The following is an 18,373-nucleotide window of genomic DNA, read 5'->3' as shown; positions in this document are numbered from 1 at the left end:
TACCCTAATTTTTTTCAAATACATTTTGGGGAAAAAATACATGGTCATATCTGAGAGACTCTATTACTTAATCCCATTTTTTTTTTTATTTTTGTAGATGAGTATCACAAGGAAAGAGAAAATTCCACTGAGTTTAACAATTGTGCTAGTTTCTTTTCTGTTTCTGTGATTAAATCACTGCCAGAAAAGCAACACAGAAGGAAGTAATTGTTAGAGACTTAGAGTTCCAGAGCGATAAGAGTTCAATATCATCTCAAGGGGGAAATGGAGCATCATGCAAACATGGTGTCTAAAGCATCAAAGCTCCTTTGTAAAGTACAGACAGGAAGCCAGGAAAACGAACTGGAAATAGCGCATGGCTTTTAAAACGTCAAAACTTGCCCCAAGTGACATATTTCTTTCTGTGAGACCATACTTCCTAAAGCTACCTAAACAGTACCACCAGGGACCCAACGTTACAACCCGAGACTTTGGGAACATCTCATTTAAATCATCAAATTCTGTTCCCTGGCACCAGTAAGCTCATGGCTCTCTTATACTGTAAAATGTATTTGTTCCAACTCCAGAAGTCCCCATAGTGTTTTAGTCTTCACTGTTTAACAATCCAACGTCCCTTTGGAGACCAAAGAAATCTTTAAATTGTAGCTTCTTATAAGAGTAAACAGCAAATTGCATACTTACAGCATAAAATAACACATTACCATTCCAAAAGGCATTCCAAAGAAGACATAGTGAAGACACACTAGACCAAAGCAAGAGTAAAATCTAGCAGGGCATATTTCAAATCCTACAGCTCCATTTCCGATGTCAAAAGTACGAGATGGCCTCACCATCCCACCCTTGCTACCAGCAACCCACAAATCTCTCATGTAAAGCTTCCTTGGCAGATATCCTACGGCTCCATCATCTACCACTGCAACTCCGACTTCACTTCCACAGCTTCAGAAATAGCTTCTGGAGGCCTTCACACTTGACTGCCCTGCCCTGCACTTCGCCTCCTTCAGCTCTCTAAGACGGCAGAAGATCCCACGACTCCATCATTTGTATATATTTCACGACTCGAAAGCCAGCATTATGTGGGGAAACCATTATATGTTTGAAGCATGCAATTTTACTATTTATTTATTTATTTATTTATTTATTTATTTATTTATTTATTTATTTTACATGGATTCACAGTAAGGGGATTGCCTTGAGTCTCATAAGAGACTTTGGCCTTTTAAATAGTATTGAGGTTGAAAGATTAAGAGGACTTTGGCATCAGACAAAATATATATCCAGGATCCCGTGGGGAAAGAGGGGTGGATGAGATGCCCTTACCTCAGACATTTGAACACTGGGTTCCTAGTTGGCAGCGTGGTTTTGGAGGTGGCGGTTTTGCAGTTTGACGCGTTTGGATAAATCTTTGGCCCCTTGAATGATTTTGCAGAAGCTCTTGTCTGATGTTTCTTTCTTGGGACAGAAAATTCATGAGGAATTTTGATTTTAGACTTTAGAAGCTTGGCTGGATGGTTTTGTCCCCAGGATACCCTTCCCTTTGTTCCAAAGCAATTCAAGTCTCCTCTGTGGCTTCTGAGGTACAAGCCTTGGCCTCAACGTTGTTTGTTTGTTTGTTTGTTTTCCTCTTCAAACTGTATATTTCTTTCTGCCTACTTGATCTCTTTCGTTGTAGATCTGCATTATAGTAATTACTAATAACTACAAGGCATTATCAATATTAAATTATTTTACATTATCCTCTACCAAGGAATTTAGACCACTGCTCTTTTAGATTCAGCCTCAGGAAAATGATTAGGACAAGGACAAAAAAAAAGTGACACCTTTGCCAAAATACAACCATAGTATTTTCTAATTTAGTTGCTAATATTGTTCACCTCATTGACCTGGGTGTCCAAGCTCCTCAAAGATGGCCCATTAATTTCTGTTTACAACATTCAAACACTATTCCCTAGTCCAAAGTCCCAAAGTCATCTAGAATCCTTCAAAATGCACTTGCTCATCTTCAGGAAGTAGCCATTGTGGTAAGAACTTCAGCATAAGTAATTTTCTATTGTTTGGAGAAGACACCATAATCAAGGAGTTTATTTGAGAGTAATATGCCAAAGAGATACGAATCTATCATCATTAGATCAAGACAACAGGTTAACAGGGAAGCATGATGTCCGGAGCTGAAAGCTGGGAGTGCACATCTAAAATCTGGAGACTTAGTATTTAAATGCTCAACTATGGGGAACATATTATTCAGTCCAGCCAAACAAACAAAAAGGTATTGCAAACTCTGTGAAGGAAATGTTGAGAAATGGATTTCTTTTTCATATACCTTTTAAATCAAACACAGAAACCCGACAAGGAATTAAGGTAGAATTGCTATCATTTCCATTATACCTTGTACCTCGATAAAATTCTTACAATAATCTGTGAGAAAGGAAGCTAATTCCAACTCAAGAGAGCAACCCAGTGTCTAAAATTTGCAAATAGCCATGGGCTAGGATCCATTGGAATTTCCTATGGGCATATACATGAGTAATGTGATTTTTTTTTTTTTTTTTACATTTCAAATGTTATCCCCTTTCCCAGTTTCCCATACATGAACCACCTATTTCATCCCATCTCCCCCTGCTTCTATGAGTGTGTTCTACCACCTGCCCTGACATTCTCCAATACTGGAACATCGAGCCTTGGCAAGACGAAGGGCTTCTCTTCCCATTGATGCCCAACAAGGCCATCCTCTGCTACATATACAGCTGGAGCCATGGGTCTGTCCATGTGTACTCTTTGGATGATGATTTAGTCCCTGGGAGCTCTGGTTGGTTGGTATTGTTGTTCTAATGGGGTTACAAAGCTCTTCAGCTTCTCCAATCCTTTCTCTAACACCTCCATTGGGGACACCATTCTCAGTTCAATAGTTTGCTGCTAGCATCCACCTCTGTATTTGTCATGCTCTGGCAGAGCCTCTCAGGAGACAGCTATATCAGGCTCCTGTCAGCATGTACTTCTTGGCATCAGCAATATTGCCTGGGTTTGATGTCTGTATATGGACTTCATCCCCAAGTGGGGCAATCTCTTCTCCATATTTTGTGTCTGTGTTTCTTCTTCTTCTTCTTCTTCTTCTTCTTCTTCTTCTTCTTCTTCTTCTTCTTCTTCTTCTTCTTCTTCTTCTTCTTCTTCTTCTTCTTCTTCTTCTTCTTCTTCTTCTTCTTTTCTTCTTTTTCTTTTCTTTTTTTTTTTTTTTTTTTTTTTTTTTGGAGCTGGGGACCAACCCAGGGCCTTGTGCTTGCTAGGCAAGCGCTCTACCACTGAGCTAAATCCCCAACCCCTCCATATTTCTTCCTGTGAATATTTTCTTTCTCCTTCTAAGAAGAATTGAGGCATCCACACTTTGGTGGTCCTTCTTCTTGAGCTTCATGTGGTCTTCAATGTAGATTGTATCTTAGGTAATCTGAGCTTTTGGGCTAATATCCACTTATCAGTGAGTGCATACCATTTGGGTTTTGTTGTTGTCGTTGTTGTTTATTTTTGGGTTTTTTTGTTTTTTTATCTTTTTGTTTTTTGCTTTTTTGTGATTGGGTTACCTCACTCAGGATGATATTTTCTAGTTCCATCGATTTGCTATGAATTTCATGTAGTCATTGGTTTTGATAGCTGACAAGTACTCCATTATGTAAATGTAACACATTTTCTGTATCCATTCCTCTATTGAAAGACATCTGGGTTCTTTCCAGCCTCTGGATATTATAAATAAAGCTGCTATGAACATAGTGGAGCATGTATTTTCAAGTGGTCAAGAAGTGAACAGAAGCTGGTAAAATACCTTCCTACCATCTTCACTCTTGCCATGAAGAGTGGGAAGAATATAATTTCCTCTTCCTTTCTAAGGCAAGCCATGGTGACAAGCACCTAACCCTACTTTGCCAAGTCCACATTGGTTTCTATACTTTTGGAACTCCTCTTTACGTCATTTCCCATTCTGGAACAGTGCACTCACTAGAAGAATTTCTGTAATGTGTTTCTTCTTAAAAGTTGTTAAAGCAAAAATTTAAAACTTTTTCTGAAGCTAAATCCCTTTCAGAACTTTTGGCTCATTCTCTCTTTCAGGTTGGAGATCCATATTACTTTACATTTATCTTTAAACAAAGAAAGGATTTTGCTTTTATATAAGATTCATATTGTTTATATTTATATACAGGTCACAAAGACCTCTGTTTTATTTATTATTTTAATCTTTTACAAGACTAGTGTATTTATATAATTTTCATCCTTTCCTCTCCCTTGTAACTCTTCCTCTGTCTCCTTTACTCATCACATTTTTAAATTTGTAATTATATATAAATATGTATGCATATATAAATACAACCTGATTTATCCATTTAATGTTGTTCGTATGCATTTAGGGCTAACAATATGTGATTAGATAACCTATCACAGACTCGCTCCTGGTTAACACTGATTCACACTCTTTCCAAGGGCATTTAGTGTCTGCAGCTTTTCATCTAAGTATGGAGCTTACCCCCCCAGTGTAGGGGAATGTCAGGGCAGGGAGGTAGTTTGGGAGGGCGAACACCCTTATAGAAGAAGGAGGAGGTTGATGGAATAAGGGGTTTATGGACTGGAATCCAGGAAAGGGAATAACATTTGAAATGTAAATAGAAAATATCCATTAAAAAATTGTTCTCACCTGCAATGGCATACCAAGTGCTGCTAACATGTTGGTGGTCCCCTATAAGCACCAATATCTTCAAGATTCCCTGGTTGTAGTTTCACTGTCATATATAGAACACCACATTTCCAGTGGCTTATGAAGGCCTCTTACTCACCTTCTGGGTATTCATGTATGCTAACATAATTTCCTCCTCCTATTTTTAGCAAGGCAGCCATGATAATCCAAGCACAATGGCGTAGTTACATTGCACGAAGACAGATTGATTACTCTGGAAAACCTTGTCCAACCACAGCTTCAGAACCCTTGCGCAATTCCTTCATTAATGACCAGATGACTTCCAATGAAGAAGGAAGAAAACCTATTATGAATATCCAAGAACAGAGGGAGAAAGCTGCTCTTTGCATTCAGGTTAATTCAAACGTTTGATAGCAGAGTTAGCCATAGAAATGTATTCCTCATTTTTGGCTCAGTCATTCTGTGTTTTTAAAGGCTTCTTTCAATCTGAAATACTGTGACCTTGAGTGTCATTAAAGCTAACCCATACAATGATATTTAAACTTCTCCTTATTGTACTAAGTTCTTTACTTCTTTGATTTGATTTATTTCAACTTATTTCATGAGGTTATTAGAAATTGTATTGCTTCCTGCTTTGTTTCTCAGTATGTTCGTAGTTGGTATAAAGAAAATCTACTGATTTTAAGACCTTTCAAGTTATTTTTATCTGCTTTAGTTTCTTTTAATTGAGAAATTAGTATGTGTATATAACAAATCTTATCAAATCCACCCATTTTATCTTTTCATGTCCCTGTTCACTGCTTTTCCCTCTCCAATTTATGTTCTCTGTTTAATGACCTGCTCAGTTCATTTACTACTGTTCCTATAGCTAATAATAATGTTTAGCATACAAAACTAACCAGAAAGTCAGTAGCATAGGCTGATTATGTTGTCTCTATCTTTGAGTCTGTCATATACATAGGGTAAACAATTCATGCATCAATAAATGACAGGAATTGATTGTGAACGATCTTATTAATGTGTTCTTGAATTTAATTTGCAAGTATTTTATTGATAATTTTTACATTTATATTGATTAATAATCAGGGAGGTTGGACTATCATTCTGTTACTGTATCTTAATATATCTCAATTTGGTTTTTGTATTGAAGTGATAAAAAATTTTTTTCATAGAGTTTGGAAGTGTTTCTTCCTTTTCTATTATGGAATAACTTGAGGAATAGTGATATTAGTTCTTTGAAGGTCTGGCCTTGCACTTTTTTAGATGGAGGATTTTTCTTTTTCTTTTTCTTTTCCAGGGCCTTGTGCTTGCTAGGTAAGCGCTCTACCACTGAGCTAAATCCCCAACCCCTAGGTGGAGGATTTTTAATTACTGTCTCCAAGTACTACAACCACAATATATTTGTCAAATCATCTACGATTTTAATGAAAGCTAGTCACTTGACCTGATTTATATTAGCCTAATATATTCTAGAAATATATTTCAAAACTGTAACAAAAAATTAAAGTTCTGCAAATGCCTGCTTTAATTAAAAACTTTAAAAATATCAAAAAGTGAAAATAAAAGGAGGAATTCCGAAAGTGGAAGGATAGATCCAGTAGGCCCAGTGTCTAGAAAATTGGCAGAGATTAGGGGAAGGGAGACTCAATCACAAGAAAATACTCATGAAAATGCCAGAAGGAAAATGCTACATTGCATGCTAATGGGCAACTTCAAGAAGAGCAGCCAGCACTCTTAACTGCTGAGTTATCTCTTCAGCCTCTTTACATGATCTTTAACTTAATATCACATGATTTTTCTGACTTGGAAAACTAAGTAAATAGAGTTTCTAGGAAAAAAAATAATAAGAGGCAAGAATTTGAGGATTAAAAAAATTTAGTGAATGCCCATTATAAAAGTAACTTTTATTCTCCGGATGTAACTATTGTCTCCGAAGCTCACTGCTACGCCTTCACCTAGTCCTGGGAGCTTCTAGTGTCCCTGTAATCTTAATGTTTTCAGCCTCTGAGACTTACTGATGAGTAAGCTCACCCTTTCTATTTCTTTGTTTATTGGATATTTTATGCATTTACATTTCAAATGTCATCCCCTTTCCGGGGGTCCCCCTTCTCCCACCCCCCCTCCTCTGCTTTTATGAGGATGCTCTCCCTCCTGTCCACCCACTCCCACCTCAACGCCCTAGCGTTTCCCTACAATGGGGAAAAGAGCCTTCACTGGACCAAGGGCTTCTCCTCCTATTCATTCTAGACAAAGCCATTCTCTGCTACATATGCAGCTGGAGCCATGGGTCCCTCCATATGTACTCTTTGGTTGGTGGCTTAGTCCCTGGGAGCTCTGAGAGGTCTGGTTGGTGGATATTGTTGCTTATGCTATGGGATTACAAACCCCTTAAACTCCTTCAGTCCTTTCTCTAATCTTCCATTGGGGGTCCCGGTACTCTATTTTTTTTTCTCTGCTCTCTCACTGACTGATTTAACAACTCCTCCAGGCCCATATTTCTGGCTTGTTCCACCTTCATCTATGTCTATCTTGTTCTCTCTCTGCAACATTTCTCTGTATAACTCTCTTAGTAAACCTGCTTCCTCCTTTTCTCTGTACAGATCTCTCTTAAGTTGCTTTCCTTTCATCTCCTATTCTGTCAATTTTTTTTCAGATTTGTTACTTTGTCAAGCACATAATTAGGTATCACCCTCAGAACTTCCTTCTGCAAACTAACGTTTTCTTCATTGTTTGGTTTTAAAAAATGTATACTAAGGTTATGTCTGTATTCCAGCCAGAGGGATTAAAGTTTGTGTTAAGGGCTAACCCCACCACAACTAGAAACAGGGCTTTTCAGTAAATCTACAATCTCAGGGTTCACAGTGTGATCAATTATCCTTCAACATATGATCATTTATGATATATAAATTTGCATTTATTATATGCATATTATATAATTAATATATAGCAATCACGCATAATTTTATTTTTTGTTTGTGGGTACGGATAGGATGACCATGATCTTCTGTCTTTCCACTGGAATGCAAAGCTCCACTGGAGTCTTACGAAGTCACCAGTCAGTGCAATATGACTGAAGGCATTGCCACACCCCCTTCTGTGACTCTTCCTATATACAATAGTTCACTAATGAGGGGTATTGTTCCCTTAACTTATTTCTCCATCATTGCTTGGCTGTTTGTTGGTCCATTTACAGGAAGACCCAGTGAAGTCACAATAGTCATTGAGACCTTTTGATTGCAGTGGCACTAGCTTGCCCAGAGGGCAATTTTCAGCCATTCTCTATTGAATTCACGCTTTTGCAGAGTTTCTATACACTCTTCTGCATTATACCTTGACTCTTGGGGGAATGGTATGCATAACTCAAGTATGTGCACTCAGATATCACTCATTCTCAGCACCTTATGCATCCATCAGTCTCTACTTTCATTGCAGTTCACTGGGAAGAGAGGCTTCTCTGATTAAGATTATGTGATTATTTTCTATGGGTACAAATGTGTATATTAAAGTGGTTCCATGCTATGTCAATCTCACTGAACAACAGAGTTAGCTTTTAATTTGGTGTTATTTGGCAAAACGCCTAAGCTGAATTAGAAATCCATAGGTTAGGTAAAAGGCATATTAGCAAGAAGGAAAGTTATGGTTTAAAAACTAAATGAGAATATAATCCCCTTTGCACTCTCAGACATACTACCTGCTTTTCTTGGAAATGAAGCATTTGTCTAAGAGTGGAAACAGAAGAGTTTGTTGATGTTGTTTGTATTTTGAGATAATGATGTTGGCTTCAACCTCATTATGTTGACAAAGCTAACCTTAAATTCCTGATGCACTTGCAATAGATTTACAGGTATGAGGATACATACAAATACTGTCACATCCATCTCTTCCATATTTGTTACTACTATTTTTTTTGAGAATTAATGTTTATTTTATGAATTTTTAACATTCTTGGCTCTCGATCTTTGTTGACTTTTTTTCATGTCTAAGGTTATGTTGAGAGAAGCTAAGTTGTATCTGTTGCTGGAGTGATTTGCTAGAAACTACTTTCTTCCATTTAGAGAAAGTAGGGCAGGAAATGGAAGTTCTAGAACAGACAATACTTTGTGAGTAAAGGATGGGGAGAGGAATTGAATTAGATAGAACTGGTCTTTCTGACAGTGTACCAGACTAGAAAGTAAACCTCCTATTCCTGAAGCCAGGGAGACTCACAGGTTTTGGAGTAAAAATGGAAATGATGAAAGGCTGAAGTTCCTACCCTTCAATAACAACCTGTACTCAATACCTTATTCAGCCATAAGTCTCTGCCTTCTTGGCTGAATCAAGCTAGAAAATCTTGCTGTATTTATTTTGTCTATTTTCTATCCCTACCGGAATAGAAAGTTGAGGCTTGTTTGCATGTTTTAGGCTCGATCATCTGTGAGAGATGTGAGAGACATTTAATGAACTTCAAAATCAATGGTATTTACTGTCCCATATTTATATATGGTGAGTCACAAGACAGGACACTGATCACTTAAATCACTGATTCATAGTTTATTTAAACCTACATTTAAGACTTTAAATTTTTTAATTTATTCAACTCCTTATTTATTCCTCTCTCCTCCCTCCTTTCAAAGTCAGAGACTAGCATGTGCATGCTTTATAGTTGAGAAAATGGAAAGCTTCAGATATGCTTTGATTGGAGGTTGCTGCAGTAGAAAGGTGCCATGGATGGGTCTAGTGTTGGAACAAGCTGTCTGATTCATTTGCAAAGCGCAGGGAGCATTCTTCAATGAGTCCTACATAGGGATAAAGTCACAGAAACTATCAGTCCTCTGACAACTTTCAATAGTTCTTGGCCAATGGCTTAGGTTTTGATTCTGCTTCCTTCTGAGAAGTATGCGATCTGACTTCTGAGAGAGTTCTTTGCAGATGTGAGTTATCTCTGTCCTTGAATATAGTCTGGCCACTTTGTATGTTCTGATTCTCAGTGTAGCAATATAAATGCTATGAAACTGTTCTAAAATACTTTTTTACAGTCACATTTGTCGTTGTGGTGTGTTTTTTAGGTTACAATCAAATGCATTCATTTTAAAAACTACCTTAATACCTTTTAGAGTTACCCATAGAGTGTGAATCATATTTTCATTTTCTAGTTGACTCCTGTTAGATCATATACATTTACTTAGTTTTTAATAACATGGTTTCAAACTCATATTTAATTAACAAAGGTTGATTATTTACAGAATTAAAGGTTTTATTATTAAGTTTGAGACATGGCCTGGCACTCACCATGTAAACTAGAAAAGCTGTAAAATTCAAGCTTTTGCTGATGTATCATTTAACAGTTATATGTAACCATTTTAAAAATTAATTTTATAATTTACTATTTTTGTTAAATGTAAACAATTCATTCTCCAGCTTTATATGAACATCATCTCTTCTCTGGAGCTTTATTGTACTTGGGACCTAGGCTGCAGAGCTTTTCTATACCAGGATTATTAAAATACTTGACTATTTTTAGTTCCATTATTCTATGCTGACTTAATTTTTTTCCTGAAATTAATTTATTTGGGGGCCATGATACCATCTCCCTAACATGGTCATTTAAATACACTGGGGCTTTTCTAAATGAGCTTAGTCTTTCTTTAAACATAATGATTTGAAAATGAGCAAAATTGACCTTTTAAATATGTCTTTCTTCTTGGTTCAGAATGGGTCCTGGAGGAATTGTCAGATAATTGATTGGTTGACCTACATGTGCAGCAGAGGGAGGGTTAAGGATTCTTCTCTGCTTACCACAAAGGAAGTCTCGAGAGATTCAGACACATGAGGTTATTTAATTTATCTTGCAGTTGTACGTGTCACATAAAGTTCAAAAAACAGATTATTGAGCCATTAAACTAAGTTCTAAGATGTTTTATCTTCCTAGTGGGATAACATAGAGAATCTGGTTTAGGGTTTGATCTGTAACCCGGCATAACATACTTCACATTTTTGTTCAGGCAGTTTGGAAGGGCTTTATTTTACGAAAGAAACTGGTGACCGCCATAGAAGCTATCAAGGATGAAGAATCTGGAGAAGAATACGAAGAAATAGATTTAGAGGATTTTGAGTTTGATGAGGTAAGTGCCAACTACATCAAACAAAAGTTATTCTAGTCATATTTTGCTAGACTGGGTTAAAGCTAACTCCTCTGCTGGTTGCTGCAGATGCTGTAGTAATCATCATCTTTAAAGACACCCTGGCTACTTTGTGTATTCTGAGCCATGCTCTAAGGTGACCAATAATATCATATGATAGGTGTCACTGTTACTTTCTTCCCTCTTCTTAATCTGTCTTCCTACTATGTACAGACTCTAAAGGGGTAATAGAATGACTATGAGGCCTTTTGTCCTCTTGAACCAGATTCCCTAAGGTTAGGGACTTACTTATCCACACTGGAAACTTTAGGGGGAAACATTGATAGAACACTCATGTTTTTGACCTTATTCAAATTTGCACCTGCCCTACGAAAGCCCAACTTTTAGTCTGAGACTTAGCTTGGACTGCAGATGGCAAATACTTGGCATTGTTTCCTTCATCTCCTTTAAATAGAGTAATTCCTCAGCTCTTTGCATTTCATGATTATGATATTTTAAGTGAATACGAACCTCCCAACTTATTTGTGCTATGACAATGTAAAGTGGAAAATTCCAGAAATAAGTAAACAATTTTATCAACGGTGCATAATCCTGAGCAGTGCGACGATGTCTGCAAGCACCAGGCTCCATCCTGTCTGAGAGTCCGAGCTATCTGCTCTGCTGTTTGTGCTACATGTCTGCAGCATATGCCATAACTCTTTGTAAGCTACTTCATGTTTTAGTTATTAGGCCAAATGATGCACAAAGATAGTGATCATATTCGAATAAGGCTTATTTCATAGGTGGAGTTGGAAGTGCAAAATTAATTGCACTAGTAATTTTATTACACTACCTAAGAATGTTCGTCCTGTTTTATTATTCAATATTGTTTCAAACCTCTTACAAATAATTAATAAATTAAAGTTTATCACAGATATATATATATACATACATACATGCATGCACCCACGTGCACACACACACACACACACACACACACACACACACACACACACACGAAAATGGTGAATGTAGGGATTGATGTTGACCATGCTATCATGTTGCCAGTGGTACGTGATAGGGTCTCTGATCCTATCTCTAATCCAACAGCCCCATCAGTTAATTGCCTTCGAACAAAGTAGCACATTGCTGAGAATTAGTTATATAAAAGTATTTTTCTAAGGTTAAATGTCTGGTTATTTTGAAAATAGGTTAACTGCTTTTCAAAGCATATTAATAGCTTAAATGTAGTATCATTCTAGTTTAGCTACCAAACAGAGCTAAACAAAGAATTCTCAGCTGAGGAATATTGAATGGTCTAGAAGCACCTAAAGAAATGTTCAACATCCTTAGTCATCAGGGAAATGCAAATCAAAACAACCCTGAGATTCTACCTCACAACAGTCAAAATGGCTAAGATCAAAATCTTAGGTAACAACAGATGCTGGCAAGGACATAGAGAAAGAGGAACACTCCTCCATTGTTGATGGAATTGCAAGCTGGTACAATCACTCTGGAGGTTCCTCAGGAATTGGACATAGTGCTTCCTGAGGACCCAGCTAAAACTCTCCTGGGCATATACCCAAAAGATGCCCCAACATAAAACAAGGACATGTGTTCCACTATGCTCATAGCAACCTTATTTATAATAGCCAGAAACTGGAAAGAACCCAGATGTCCTTCAACAGAGGAATAGATATAGAAAATGTGGTACATCTACAAAAATGGAGTACTACGCAGGTATTAAAAACAATGGCTTCATTAAATTCTTAGACAAATGGATGAATCTAGAAAATATCATCCTGAGTGAGGTAACCCAATAACAAAAAAATCACACATGGTATTCCCTCACTGATAACCCAAAAGCTTGGATTGCCCGAGATATAATCCACAGACCACATGAAGCTCAAGAAGAAGGAAGAACAAAGTGTGGATGCTTCAGTCCTTCTTAGAAGGGGGAAGAAAAATATTCATAGGAGGAGATATGGAGACAAAGTTTCGAGCAGAGACTGAAGGAATGGCCATTCAGAGCCTGCCCCACCTGGGGATGCAGCCCATATACATACAGCTCTGTTATCATAGTGCCAACAGAAAGATAGAGACATTTTTAGGTAACTACATTAGAAAGTATGAAGCTTTCTTTTATAGTCCTTCTGTTTAGTTTGGTTAAACTTATTCCTAAGTATTTGGTGTATTTGCATTTTAAAGACATTTTCATAAGTTTTATTCATTTTCACATATTAATATTTTAGTCAGATAGTTGACTCCCTCTGTTGGCCTGCAAAAGCATTGCATTCATATGCACAAACCAAGAGACATACAAATGCATACACATATTTAGAAAATGAAGAAAATGATGTGCATATTCTGCAAGCAAGTAAATTGCTAGCATTTTCATCACTCTCTTCTCTCTCTGTCTCTCTTCTCTCTGTCTCTCTTCTCTCTCTGTCTCTCTCTCTTTCTCTCTCTGTCTCTCTCTCTTTCTCTCTCTCTCTGTCTCTCTCTCTCTCTCTCTCTCTCTCTTGTTGCACACAGAGGAAAATGTCAGCTATTATAGCTGCCATCCTTGTAGCTCTTCTACATAAATTTTAGACAGGATTTGTGATTGAATCTGGAACTTATTGATGGGAAAGGATGACTGACGATCCCAATGGAATATTCCACAACCCTTGAATGCAGTGAAATCACAATGAAATCACTGTGTCGCTGAACCATTCGTAATATATGTTCTCCTTTTATGCTAGTTTCTCTGCATAACTAATTCTTTTAGGGATATTTTCTTTTTTTTTTTTTTTTTTTTTTTTTTTTTTTGGAGCTGGGGACCAACCCAGGGCCTTGCGCTTGCTACCAACCCTGATATTTTCTTTTTTCCCCATTTGCCCTAACTGTTCTATGTTCAGTTTTTAAGCTTTCTTATGACCCCTCCTTTTATATTAACCAAGTATTTTTACTTTTCTTCTTTTCTTTCTATCATTTGCTTTTTACTTGATCTTTGACCTTTTATGAACCCTTTATTTCTTCCTTAATAGCCCTGTGATCATCATTCTTTGCTTCACAGGGTCTCCCTGATATTTATTCTACTTTCAGTGAAATTTGACAGATTGCCAATTTCTTTAAGTTTGTTTTCTCTTCTTATGATTGTTATTGCTAAACCTCAGCATATTTGACTTTGAATTTTCCTGTTTGGTTTAAGAGAAGTCAAAGCTTCTTAAATTTGTGGTTCATGTCTTTCAATAGTTTTGGAAAATTCTTGTAGAAATTTGCTTCAAATTTTTGTGTTTTGTTTGTTTTTGTTTTTCTTTTTGGTGAAAAAGTTGTGAAGAAATATTATGATAGATATCTAAACGCTTCACACAGTTTTATATTCTTTAATATTCTTTTATGATTTTATCCTTTAATGCTGGAAGATTCATTTAAATTATATCTACTTTCTCAGTGGTCAATAAAGTTATTTGTTTATTATTTGCACCATGATGTTTTAAAATATGCATATATGTATGAATAGTCACATAACCAAGTTTAGCTAATTAATGTACGCATTACTAAAAGAAATTATCAGTTTTGTAGAGGAAATCTCTTTGTCGTCTGCTCAGAATTTTACCAAGAAGGTAATATGTTGTTAAGTAATAGTTGTAATGTATGATAATGAACTGCATTTTCTTATAAATTAATTCTTTGCTTATGCATGTCTGTGTGTCATGTGTGTATGTATGTGTATATTCACATGTGTAGGAGTGAACATTGCATGCACGTGAAGGATCCAAGTTGACAGTGGATGTTCACCTCAGTCACTCTCCATTTATATTGAGGCTAGGATTCTAGTAAAACCCACACTTGACATTTTGAGTATTCTGACTAATAGATTGCTCCAAGAATTCCTTGTCTCTCCTTCCTGCATGCTGAGATTATAGATAAGCCATCACGCTCAGCATTTAAGTAAGTTCTGAGATTCTGATCACTGATCCTTATACTTCCATGCAAGCACATTATTCCCCAAACTGTTACTCCAGCTTCCAAACTAAAATGCTGACCCTTTAACCAACATCTCTTTTCCCCTCTCTGCCTCTGTCCTTACAGACTGAAATCATTATTCTACTCTACCTCTATGACTCAACTCACTTAGATTCCACATACATGAGTACAATGACACAGGTTTTTTGTTTGTTTATTTTAAATGCTCAGTGCCCTCCAGACTCATCTGCCTTGTTGCAAGTGACTTTCTATCATTTCTATTGGCTAAATATTACCCTGCTCTATGAACACCATGTTTTGTTTGTATACTTACTGATGAAAATTTAAGTTGATTTCATATTATGCCTAGTGCTGTAATAAACACAAGGCCCATGTATTTCTTTAACACATTGATTTTATTTCCTTTTGATATATACCAAGTAGAGAAATTATTGGATCAGTTAATCTATTTTTAGTTCAGTTTTTAGTTTTACAGAGATTTTTATACTGTTTCTTAATATGGATGATGATAATTTATGTTCCCTCCAATAATATGAATGACCTCATTCTTCACGCATTGTTGTATCATTGTTATAATATGCATTTTTATTACTAGCCATCTTTTCTGCATGCAGAACCATGTCACTGCGTTTTTGGTGCACATTTTTCTGAACATGATGATGTTGAGTATTTTCCCAGAACCATGTTGGTCATTTGTGTGTGTGCATCTACTCAGACCCTTTGTTTATTTTCTTTAAATCTAACTACATGTTTTTCATTGGATAGACTTAAAGTCTTTCTTGTTGGTTTAGTTTTTCAAGGGCTAGCTACTGATCTTCAGTTCTTACAGATCCTAGATAAGTGCTGTACACGCATTCCGAGGGAATAGCTGTGGATTTCTTTTACACCTTAGTTATGAACTCCTTACCAGATGTGTAGTTTGCAGATTATTTTATTTTATTTTTGGTTCCTGAGACAGGATTTTTCTGTTCTTGGTTGTCTTGGAACTCTCTCTCTCTAGACCAGGCTGACCCCTAACCCAGAGATCCTCCTGCCCCTGCCTCCTGAAGCCTGGGATTATAGTCATGCACCATCACTACCTGGCTGCAGATATTCTGTAATGTGGATTTTATTTACTTTGTTGTTTTCTGAGCTGGATTGAAGTATTTATTTCAATGAATCCTATGTGTCTATTTTTTCTCCTGTTGCATATGATTTTTTGTGTTGTTATTTTAAAAATTCACTGCCAATTTCAATGTTAAAACATAGCCTTGGGTTAGAGATCGACATGTTTATGTTTGTCCTATCAAGTGTTTCACTAATAATATTTCCTACTTTATCTAATCATTTTGTTATATTTATTGAATTCATAATTTAAAGTATGCTATTACTCTGTATTAAACTGTATAGTTTAAACTATACAGTTTTATTGTTTTATTACTGATTTTGATTTTTGACAATATTATATAGGTATGTAATGGAATACTTTCTCCCCATACCCTTCTGTCACTAATACTGCTGATACTAGCATGTCTAACATTTATGTGGATGCAGGGGTTCCAAAATCATTGTGCCAGCAGAGCCATTCCTCCAACTACTTAACAAAACACATAATGTAAAGCAAGTACTCATTAGGAAACTACTTCAGTCTTCCTTTGATTCTTTCATTTCCTTCCCATTGCCATACAACTTCAGAGCATGTAATCAAATAACCAGAAGGTTCCATTATTTTTAACTTTTCTTAAAATTGCCTGTGTACAATGTATATGACCTATCTGACCACGTTATTTTTTCTTTTATTAATATAAGTAATGGAAATAATTATATTTTGAATCAAATTCTGAATTTTCAAGACATATCACAACACAGTCATATAGAACTAATTCAAACGTACTCTCTTTTAATCGGGAATTGCTGAGTGCTTATCCCATGTCAGACACCATGCTTGGTGCCAGGATAGCTACATGGAAACAACATGACCACACATTCACAGCTTGTTAGAAGTGCATTTCAATATTCCTATTGCAATTATTGAAAGGAAATAAGTATAAAACTAGTTTGACCATGCACCTGGGATCAGATACACATGTCAGTCTATTATGATTTTATGCTTTAAACACCATGCTGTAGAGCAAGTGGTCAACCAAAGACACTTTTCACCAACACCTATTTTTGTTTTATTAAATATACTTTACCCAAATTTATTAAGTGCCAAGAACTTTGAGGTGTATGATGTTTCCTACATAAAATATAACAAGTTATGTTAGCATACATTCTGGATGCTTGTGGAAGAATTAAGATTTCCAGACCAAAGTGAACTTCATTTCATGCAGAAAGAACTTCCTGTGTTTAACAATTTTCTCCACATAGAACTTCCCTGTAAAATATCTGAAGAGCACGCTCCAACTAATCCTGACATGTGGAACCACATACTATTTATATTCCAGTTGATGGTTATTTTGTTATCTTGTACAGTAAATAACTTGTTTCCCACCCTGAAGAAATAGCAGCAGCATTCACTCGTTCATTATGAACATCAAAAGCTACCCTAAAACATTCAGAAATGAATAGTTGCCTAAGAATATCTATTTGTACCTTAGTTCTACAAAGACAGATTTTCCTCACATTGCACTCCAATGGCCACTGAGGATTCTGACTCACAATATTGGTGCAGAATTCATGTAATTTGTCTCAGTGTATTTAACTGAGGTCATTGTCATTAGTCTATATTTTATCCTGGAATATCCATCAGTAAATGAACGCTCAGATGCTTTGACTCATTTGGTAGATTCCCGTGGGAGAATTTTTCTTGGAAAGGGAAAGTATAGGCTAGTTTGAAAAACAGGGCTCACTGTTCTTTATCCCCTCTCTATCTCCCAGGATAGATTTCTATATAATTTTCTAGATTTCTATATAATTTCTGTAGTAAGACAATGAATACTGCTATATAGAGAGATATTGTTAGATTCCTGCCCTAGGGAGAACTGCTATTGGAATATTGCTACAGAGAATATGGTAAGGTGAGACCTGCTCTAAACTGAGCTGCTAGAGAGAGAGAACTACTAAACTTAGTACTGCTGCTGAGTCCTGCTGTAGAAACAGGACTTCTGCCAGTGAGTGTTTCTAGCAGAGTGCTGTTCTATGGAATACTGCTATTGGAGCATATAGCAATAGCTATAGAAAGACCTTCTACAGAGATAGCTGCTTTAGGGAGAACGTCTGTCTGGAGTATTGGTATGGAGTGAGGCTATTGGAGTACTGCTACAGGTAGAACTGTGGTAGAGAGCACTACTATAGGAATGCCACTAGAGAGAAACCTGCTGTAAAGGGCACTGATGTTATTTTACTGCTACTGTGGTGCTCCTGTAGGGGGTAGTACTATAGAGTTGGGGAGGGGAGCTAGATTTCCAAAGGAGAGAAAAAGATGAACTGATTTGACAGGTGCTCAAACAGACATTTTTTTAAAGTTCTAGGAAGATTAGTATATGCCAGATTGACAGCACAAATTGTCTCCCAGTAGTCAGGAGCCAGTCGTAACCAGTAGGCAGAGGACACCGTGTCTTTTCCTAGTTTTCATCATCTCATTTTCACACACACTCTTCATTTTAACCATTTTCCTTACAATAAGATCATTAATTCCGTGATAGCT

General features: G+C 36.6%; 1 protein-coding gene across 1 annotated transcript in view; it reads left to right on the top strand.

The window, feature by feature from the left end:
• The window catches only part of LOC116913914 (leucine-rich repeat and IQ domain-containing protein 1-like), a 141,474-nt gene that overhangs the window by 7,683 nt on the left and 115,418 nt on the right, over nucleotides 1-18,373 (top strand). The window contains exons 2-3 of the mRNA XM_032918212.1: nucleotides 4,864-5,068; nucleotides 10,657-10,776. Coding sequence (XP_032774103.1) covers nucleotides 4,864-5,068; nucleotides 10,657-10,776 — 325 coding nt within the window. The remainder of the gene's footprint in view (nucleotides 1-4,863; nucleotides 5,069-10,656; nucleotides 10,777-18,373) is intronic.

Source organism: Rattus rattus, chromosome 1 (assembly GCF_011064425.1).
Source record: "Rattus rattus isolate New Zealand chromosome 1, Rrattus_CSIRO_v1, whole genome shotgun sequence".
Lineage (NCBI taxonomy): Eukaryota > Metazoa > Chordata > Mammalia > Rodentia > Muridae > Rattus > Rattus rattus.
The sequence above is the reverse complement of the archived record's forward strand: the minus strand, read 5'-3'. Positions and strand labels throughout refer to the sequence as shown.